This window comes from Aegilops tauschii, chromosome 3, assembly GCF_002575655.3.
Source record: "Aegilops tauschii subsp. strangulata cultivar AL8/78 chromosome 3, Aet v6.0, whole genome shotgun sequence".
NCBI lineage: Eukaryota > Viridiplantae > Streptophyta > Magnoliopsida > Poales > Poaceae > Aegilops > Aegilops tauschii.
This window is the reverse complement of record NC_053037.3, coordinates 103,102,222-103,111,591: the sequence shown is the minus strand read 5'-3', so window position 1 is coordinate 103,111,591 and position 9,370 is coordinate 103,102,222. Positions and strand designations below refer to the sequence as shown.

The 9,370-nt window shown below is 44.7% G+C and overlaps 1 protein-coding gene across 1 annotated transcript; it reads right to left on the bottom strand.

Annotated features, from left to right (window-relative positions):
• Window positions 1–382: 382 nt before the first annotated feature.
• LOC109739432 (uncharacterized) lies at window positions 383–2,458 on the bottom strand. Its single transcript, XM_020298518.4, has 3 exons — window positions 2,073–2,458; window positions 905–1,022; window positions 383–814 (listed from the first exon to the last, which is right to left on the bottom strand). Exons 1-3 carry the CDS (start codon window positions 2,378–2,380, stop codon window positions 611–613), a joined length of 630 nt encoding a protein of 209 aa, XP_020154107.1. The 5' UTR covers window positions 2,381–2,458; the 3' UTR covers window positions 383–610.
• Between the last annotated feature and the right edge of the window lie 6,912 nt (window positions 2,459–9,370).

Genomic DNA, 9,370 nt, shown 5'->3' with positions numbered 1-9,370 from the left:
CAAGCAATGTCGAACAAGCATGTTTCAGCATTGTCAGACCAGATGCTCAAGCGAAAAGGATCTTGACAAATATGCAGAGCTGACCAAGGGGGAAGAACCATCGTGTAATCAGATTGTTTGATATTAGTCACTGTCAACTGCCAGGCAAACTCCCCGTGCATCATGAGGTGTGTCACGAAACTGAATTAATTTGTGAACATAACAGGAAAAATTGTACTACCAAATTGTCCCGTAAACCAGAGCCATGATGGAACAATATCTTACCGAAGTTGAACAATCAAGCAAAAACAGAATATATTTACACTACGCTAAGCTAATACTAGCATTGAGGGTTCACCATTAGCTACACACCACATATTGGTAAAAACCACAGAGAAAAACAAAGACGAAAAATCCAACGGGGTCAGCAGTCTAACTTTCAGGTATTGTCTGAGTGAAACATGACCATCAGCTATCTGCTCCAAATAAATGTTGCCATCACTCTATTAGTTGCTTCAGGTCATGTTACAATGCTTGAGGCACAAAAGAAAATTAAGAGTGGGAAAATGAACCTAAATCTACCTGACATGTACATAGTACCTCCACTGATTACAAATTATCCTGAAAGCACTTAAATGCTTAGATTTATGGTGTCCTTGAGAAGTTTGCGAACACTAGCTTTTACTTCAGCAGTAACCTGTAGTGGCTCAGGATATGCATCCAGTACAAACAAAGCAAGGATCCTCATAGTATCTGACAAGATCACTTTATCATACCTAGGCACCTCCTGGTTAATAAACTGGCATGAACTTCTTATCTTGCAAGAGCTGCATACCTGAAAGAGTACAACATGTAAGAGGGAAATCCCAAGCATGTGTTGAGAGCAAATTCTTCTACTGAAGTTACCGAATTGAAAATTGCTTACTTTCTCTTCTGGCAAGTTGAAGAAAGCTCGTAATCTTTTTGATGCAAAAACTGTTCTTCGCTCAACAGATGGGCAGCCAAACAATGCTACCTTCTTCAAGTCACTTCCGGACAACCATCTGCAGTGACAAGCAAAAGGTTCAACAACAGATGAATCAAGTGATTTGTAACAGTTCTGCCATGTATTTCCACCTTTTACCTTCGGCTAATAATATAAAACACATTAGTTCACACACACAAAAAAGAACTATGCAGCTGCCTTTTCACATTATTCAGTGATAAAACAAAGGCAGCAAACATGGGGAACAAGATCGATATTATTTCCGAAGATGTTGATGCAATATGCCTTAAAGGCCCGAAACCACCATTAATCTTGCCATGGCAGCATCCATAGCACTGAAAATTGACTCAATTCGACAAAATAGAAGCATCCATGTTCTCCTCCAGCAGGCCAGCACACTGATCAACAAGGGTTATAAGATCTAGCTTATCGATGGTATTTCAAATATACATCATACATGAGCATCAGTTTGGTTCTTGCGCTATCTCTAATTAATCTAGTAGCTTGGAATGATCTGTTGTCGAGTGCTGCCTTCAAATTTACAAGTTACAACTACCAATTTTCAATCTCTCTGGAGCAAAATAAAGCAATTCATTGCTAGAATCACATTGTGATGCCTTGCCATGCCAAAGACCCCAGCAAAGTCAATGTTAGAAAGAATGGAAATGACACCGCAATCCACAAGATAAAAATCATAGCCAGAAACCCCCAGAGCATTCAATTTCCAATTCAAGTCAAGCTACACAATACATAGTGCTATTTCTCCTGGATATTTTACCCGAAAACATACTTTCCCAGGCCAATAAAATCAGTAATATAATTCATCCACCATTCCAGGCCAAACACACTTTGTACTAAATCAGCAACACTTATTTTGGGACTGAGGGAGTACTATATTTTTTCCAGAAATGTTCTTAGATGCAACAAATGGATGCTAGTGACAACCGAGACCCTTAAAACACAGCCACTTAGCTCTCCAAATCTGAATATTTCATGGCACTTAATAGCATCCATGATCTCTCTTCCATACGAAGTATCCATCTGAGTCAACTGTCAAGGATGCTATAATAAAACTAAGGTTACAAACAATACGAGAATCAGAACTCACTTGGCGACGACCTGGTGATCGTTGCCGAACCGCTCGGCGGCGGCCTTGACAGCGTCGGGGGATACTACATGCGGCGCATCCGGGAGGTAGGGTCCCGGCAGGTATCGCCCCTCGTGAAGCCGCCGGAGCAGCGCCGCCGCATCCTCCCCCCACGGGTGCCTTGATCTCGGCATCGGCTTCCGCCGCCTAGGACCATCGCCGAACTCCGGCGGCAGCGGGCTAGGCTTAGGAGTGGGTCGGGGCGTGAAGAGGGAGGAGAGTTTCGGAGCGGCGGCGGCGAAGAGACGGCGAGAGGCGGGGAATGCCATGGACGGGTTTAGGGCTTGTGTGCCTGAGATGGGGAAGAGGGAGACATCTCCGACTGTGGTTCTTAACCGTCCGATCAATGTTTTGATGGTGTAGATCTCACAGTTTTTCATGTCTCGCCGCTTTCTGTTTCAGATCTCCAAAGATTCAGGGAACATTTATAGATATTATTACAGAATTTTAAATTTCGGGATTGTTAAATCTCAGTTGATTGAGATTTAACGAAGTCACAGCCGATGCGATATTCGTTAGATCTTATATGGAGATCCGTGTAAAATATTCTTTTAAGTTTTTCTTTCTTCCTTTTTATATGTTCTATCAGTTGACTGAGACTTCATTAAGTTTTAGTCAACTGAGATCTACTCACACCTTTTAAATTTAAATGAATCAGTTCATTTTTTGTATTTTTGGGAAAAAATATATTATGTTCTACTCAATTCAATGGTTTAATCGACAAATTCACACTTTGATAAATGACTCAATTGAACTAATCAATATCTTATATCTCAATTTAAAAAAAAAATCTTATATATCTCAAAAAAAAGGAAATAAACAACTACAGTAATAAGGATCAAAGCTGATAACACAGATTTTGTTGAGAAGTGGTCCTTTAGTAAGGTCTCGACGACATCCCATCCCAAAATTTATGTTATATACAAAATGAAACTAGTATCCAGTGGAAGTGTTTCTGAGTGAGAGAGGGTGTTGAGAGGCGAAGATTGTCGTTCCCCTCAACTTCGGCACCCTCCGAGACTCGTGTGGATTTGGCGCTGTGTCGATCTAGGCTATGGCGGTGTAGCTCAATAGGTTTTTGTGTCTAAGGGAGGGAGTTGGGACGACGGTGGGATGACGGACCCCTCCATTGAACAAGTCCCTCCCTGCTCCGTATATGCTCTGAGGATATGTTGTTTGCCATCGGCAGTGAGTGAGTGGAGATGAGTCTTTGCTAACTGAATATTCATTTTGACTATGTGATACTCCCTCCATTTCATAATGTAATTGTATAGATTTTTGGAAAAGTTAAATTGTGCAAACTTTGACCAAGCTTATAAACAAAAATATTTTATATCTACAATAACAAATCTATACTACTATATAGTGTATCAGTTTTGAAAGTTTGATTTGATACATCAAAATGCATTCCTGGCCGTTCATTGGGCTCCATCCGCCGGCTTATAATGCAGGGATTCCCTGCTACAGTAGTATTCCGTCTTATCTGGGTCACTCTAGAAGCATCTGTGTGTTAGCACCGAGTAGCGACCCCACTGCATGTCAGTTCTTTGAAGCGATCAGAGTCACACCATGCCATAGTCACGCCCGCAGAGCTACATGGCACGTGTGGTTGGAGACACAAGTGGGATCTGTACCAGTGCGCAGCGCACAGCGCACATATGAACCTCAGTGTCTCATGCATTTCTGGGTAGAAAGTTGTAGTGAGTGCTACAGTAAGACATAGCCATAGGTAGAGTAGGCACTACCTGAACCTAGGTACATACATATGAACCTGTTTTCTAAAAATGCATTTTGAACGTGTGTTAAAATGTGAAAAAATACTAAATAAAATTTCACGCATACATCTTCACAATATATATGTGCGACACAATGTTTTATGAAAAAATGTCTTTTTTATTTTGCCTCCGCATAAAAGACAAATTTCAATGCCTCTAAGTAGCATTTTACGCATGTTGTTTTGTCTTTTTTGCACATGCATTTTTTTTGTTTTTCCATGAAAGTTTATGTGCACAGATAGAACATGGAAATGTACACGTGCAGCTTCTTTTTAAGGATTTAGAAATGTGTTTTCCAAGGCGAGTTTATATGTACCCAGGTTCATCTATATAATTTCCGCAATAGGTACCCTAATTTTGTTTGCAAATTACATATCAGTGTGATAGTTACTGTCGTAAGAACTGCCAAGCTTTCTTATGCTATTTCCGATTATTTTATTTATGCTTCCATACATGCATAATTGTCATTTGTCTTGAATCATTTCTCCAGGCATTTTCATGACATATTTTCGCCCAAATCACTTTGCAACGTAAAGACGCGCATTGCGCGTGCACGCATACTAGTATATAAAATATGAAAGTTTATCTTATGATGAATCTATTGATATATATTTGGCATTTTAGATATAAATGTGTTTCTCCCTAAACTTGATCAAAATTTGTGAGGTTTGACTTTAAAAAAATCTACATGCACTACATTATGGAACGGAGGAGTACTATGTTTGTTCCTTTGAAAGTGGAGGCTGTTCTTCCTTCCCAATAGTAGTGTGCGGGGGTTTGTTTATTTGCCAACGAGAGCTCTAGTTGATCCAATGACCTTGTCATCATGCCAAGGTGTATTTATCGTTCTCAGACCCCAGACAACCCAAGTGACTCAAGCAGCTTCAGAACCTCAAGGAGGATTCCCTCGGTGGAGTCCTTATAACGGCGTTATTGGTTTCTTGATGCAGAGCGGAGTCCTTTCTAGCGTGGGTGGTTCATCTTGTGGGATACCTTTATTATGTAACACTGCAGTTGAACTGTTCTTACGAGAGTGTAGCCTTTTTTGCTGTCCAAAATGAAACTGCAGTTGAACTGGTCTTACTGCAGTCTTTTCTATATTGTACTCCCTCTGTTCAGAATTACTTATCTCGAAAATGGATGTATCTAGAACTAAAATACGTTTAGATATATCCATTTCCGCGACAAGTAATTCCGAACGGAGGGACTAGGATCCTGTATGTAAAACTGCAGTTGAAGTGGCTTTCAACGCCCGAACTTGCAGTAGGCTTGTATGCAGTCATATAGTACAAATTATGTACTCCCTCCGTTCCGAATTACTTGTCGCAAGTATGGATGTATCTAGATGTATTTTAGTTCTAGATACATCCATTTCTGCGACGAGTAATTTGGAAGGGAGGGAGTACACTGCAGCAGCAGTATCAGACAGAACCGGATCCGCTGGCATTACGCGTGTCCCTCCGGGTTAACAAAAGCATGTCTCGCACACAGACAAGAGGTCCGAGTTTTATTATTACGTTTAGCGCAAGCAACACATGACTAGAGATGCCAATTTGAGAGCTTGGCCCGCCTGTCAGTCAGTCAGTCAGTACTTAGCAAACCAAACCGAGTGAGATTAGAGCATCTTCAATAGATGATGTATATTTTGGTGATCCAAACCGGTAATGGTTCAAATATGAAGCATAAAAAAAATGCTTTTTTACATCTTCGAAAAATGCTCAACTCCAACAGATGGTCCAAAACAAAGATGTAAATAAAAGAGCAACTCCAACAGATGGTCCAAAACGAAGATGCAAAACCAGCCAGCGGCCGCGTGGCTGCTGTTCAGCCAATGTACAACTGCGGTTTCGCATTCAAATATCACTTAAAATTTGAATTAAAGTGCATCATCATCATCATCATCATAGTTTGAAATCCCTCTACCAAAAGTGCAACGTCCCAATCAAAGTTTTTCGGCCTACAAATTAAAATACACATGAATATCATTCATGCGGATTATCAACACCACCGGCGTTGTGAACCGTGGTACGATCATCATCATCACCGGCTTCTTTGTCGATGTTGTGAAGCGATGAAGTATCGTTGCTGAGAGCACGACCGGAAGCACCTTCATTGCCTCCCATGCCGGTCATGTTGCCGCCATAGCCACCTCCATAGCCACCCAACGTGTTGCCGCCAATGCCACCTCCCATGCCGGTCATGTTGCCTCCGAAGCCGGCTCCCATGCCACCAAAGCCACCTTCCATGTTGCCATCGAAGCCACCTTTCATGTTTCCGCCAAATGCACCATTCATGGCACCTCCCATCATGTTCATGTAGCCATCCATGGCACCTCCCATGGCACCTTCCATGCGTCCTTCCATGCCTCCTCCCATCATCATTTGCCTCATGAGCATTTCATCGCGACAAAGTTCAACATAGGCCTTTGCCTTGGGATCAAGACTAGATATGTCCATGAATATAAACTTGAGTGCCTTCTCCTCGACCATCTTCATCTCCTCGGCCGCGGCCTTTTTCTCCTCTAGTTCCACCTTCCTCTCCTCGGCCGCCGGCCTCTTCTCTTCGGCCGCCGCCCTCCGCCGCTCGGCCTCACTCCTCTCCTCTATTTCCTTTAGTTTAAACATTCTTTTTTTCTTCGGCATACTCTTTCCTCGCCGTGACAATGGCATCAAATCCTTCCTTGAGATCATTGTCTCCGACCTTGGTTCCCTTCACTCTCTTGTTTCCATCGGGCCTATAAGATTTTGTCGCGGAGTGAGGAGTGGGGCTCCTATCCTCACCGGCGTCATCTTCTTCATCCTCAATCACCACACTTTTCTTCTTCGAAGCATCAAAAGTCTCTCTAGTTTTCCACTTCTCCTCATCCTTGAGCTCTTTGTAGCAAGTGAAAGCTTTTCCTTTCTTTTTCTTCTCCTCGCCTTTCATGTTCCTCTCTCGAAACAATCCTTGGGCAATCATTTTCTACAATAAAACAACCAACACGTCATCATGAAAATGTGGAACAATCTACAGTTTGGTCGCTTCCAACGGATGCATCTTGAGAGACTTTCTTCCATGCGGTGCATATCAACACATACTCCGCATTAGTATAATTTCCACTTCTTCCCTTCGCAACAAAGCCCTCATCGTCCATGTCAAGATTGTCATCACCATATTGGGTTTCATATTCTTGTGGCACATACTCGTGCGACACATAATCATCATTTGCCACATTTGTCGCGTGCAGAAAAGCTTCATCATCAAGACTACAATTGAAGGTACAAACATTCAACATCACATTCAATTTGAAACAACAAACGAGAGCACAAAATATTTCTTTTACATTTGTGACATATCATCGAACATGTTGGAGGCGGTGGTCGTCGGCGTGGCCACATCTTCCTCCACGGCTGGCGGTGGCGGCGGCGGAGGTGGAGGAACGGTTCCTTGGCTGCTCGAGGACGCCGCCGGCCGTGGCTGCGAGTCGGCGGCCCGAGTTGCCGTAGCTGCCTTCGAGATTTTGGTCGGCCGAGCCGCACTTTCGGCCGGGTTCCGGCCGCGATTCGCGAGACGTTTGCCTCCGCCTCTGTGACGCCCCCGATTTGACCGTACACTAATCATGCACGCAAATGTGTACGATCAAGGTCAGGGACTCACGGGAAGATATCACAACACAACTCTACAACAAAAATAAGTCATACAAGCATCATAATACAAGCCAGGGGCCTCGAGGGCTCGAATACAAGTGCTCGATCACAGACGAGTCAGCGGAAGCAACAATATCTGAGTACAGACATAAGTTAAACAAGTTTGCCTTAAGAAGGCTAGCACAAACTGGGATACAGATCGAACGAGGCGCAGGCCTCCTGCCTGGGATCCTCCTAACTACTCCAGGTCGTCGTCAGCGGCCTGCACGTAGTAGTAGGCACCTCCAGCGTCGTAGGTGTCGTCGTCGACGGTGGCGTCTGACTCCTGGACTCCAACATCTGGTTGCGACAACCAGATAGAAAGGGAAGGGGGAAAAGAGGGAGAGAAGCAACCGTGAGTACTCATCCAAAGTACTCGCAAGCAAGGAGCTATACTACATATGCATGGGTATATGTGTAAAGGGGCATATCAGTGGACTGAACTGCAGAATGCCAGAATAAATGGGGGATAGCTAGTCCTGTGGAAGACTACGCTTCTGGTCATCTCCATCTTGCAGCATGTAGAAGAGAGTAGATTGAAGTCCTCCAAGTAGCATCGCATAGCATAATCCTACCCGGCGATCCCCTCCTCGTCGCCCTGTTAGAGAGCGATCACCGGGTTGTATCTGGCACTTGGAAGGGTGTATTTTATTCAGTATCCAGTTCTAGTTGTCATAAGGTCAAGGTACAACTCCGGGTCGTCCTTTTACCGAGGGACACGGCTATTCGAATAGATAAACTTCCCTGCAGGGGTGCACCACATAACCCAACACGCTCGATCCCATTTGGCCGGACACACTTTTCTGGGTCATGCCCGGCCTCGTAAGATCAACACGTCGCAACCCCACCTAGGCTCAACAGAGAGGTCAGCACGCCGGTCTAATCCTATGCGCGCAGGGGTCTGGGCCCATCACCCTATGCACACCTGCACGTTGCGTACGCGGCCGGAAGCAGACCTAGCCCCCTTAATACAAGCGCGAGCTTACGGTCCAATGCGGCGCGCGCCACTCAGTTGCTGACGTCAAAAGAGCTTCGGCTGATACCACGACGTCGGGATACCCATAACTACTCCCACGTAGATGGTTAGTGCGTATAGACCAAATGGCCAGACTCAGATCAAATACCAAGATCTCGTTAAGCGTGTTAAGTAACCGCGAACGCCGACCAGGGCCAGGCCCACCTCTCACCTAGGCGGTCTCAACCTGCCCTGTCGCTCCGCCACAAAGATCCACTCGCGGGTACTCCTACGAGCCGACCCGACTTTAGTCATCACATGTGTCATGTATATAGTAGGTAAGTATATACCCGTGATCACCGCCCAGGTGATCACGGCCCGTTAGTATAGCACAGCAGACGGACAAGGATGTAGGGCCACTGATGGAAAACTAGCATCCTATACTAAGCATGTAGGATTGCAGGTACAGGTAACAACAGTAGTAGCAAGGATAGGCTATGCATCAGGATAGGATATCGAAAAGCAGTAACAAGCTACACTACTCTAATGCAAGCAGTATAGAGAAGAATAGGCGATATCTGGTGATCAAGGGGGGGGGGCTTGCCTGGTTGCTCTGGCAAGTAGGAGGGGTCGTCAACTCCGTAGTCGAACTGGGCAGCAGCAGTGCCGGTCTCGTAGTCTACCGGAGAGAAGAGGGGGAAGAAACAGTAAATACAATGCAAACATAAACATGACGATGCGTGACATGACAATGAGCAGTGCTAGGTGTGTCCTAACGCGACAGTAGGTGGTACCGGCGAAGGGGGGAAACGTCCGGGAAAGTATTCCCGATGTTTTGCGTTTTCGGACAGATGGACCGGAGGG

What these genes read in the sequence shown, in the direction of transcription:
- LOC109739432 (XM_020298518.4), bottom strand. Translation starts at nt 2,380, where the DNA reads ATGGCATTCCCCGCCTCTCGCCGTCTCTTCGCCGCCGCCGCTCCGAAA. An exon ending in GATCACCAGGTCGTCGCCAA is followed by an intron (nt 1,023 to 2,072) that starts GTGAGTTCTGAT and finishes TTGTCACTGCAG; the next exon opens with ATGGTTGTCCGGAAGTGACT. An exon ending in TCAACTTGCCAGAAGAGAAA is followed by an intron (nt 815 to 904) that starts GTAAGCAATTTT and finishes GTACTCTTTCAG; the next exon opens with GTATGCAGCTCTTGCAAGAT.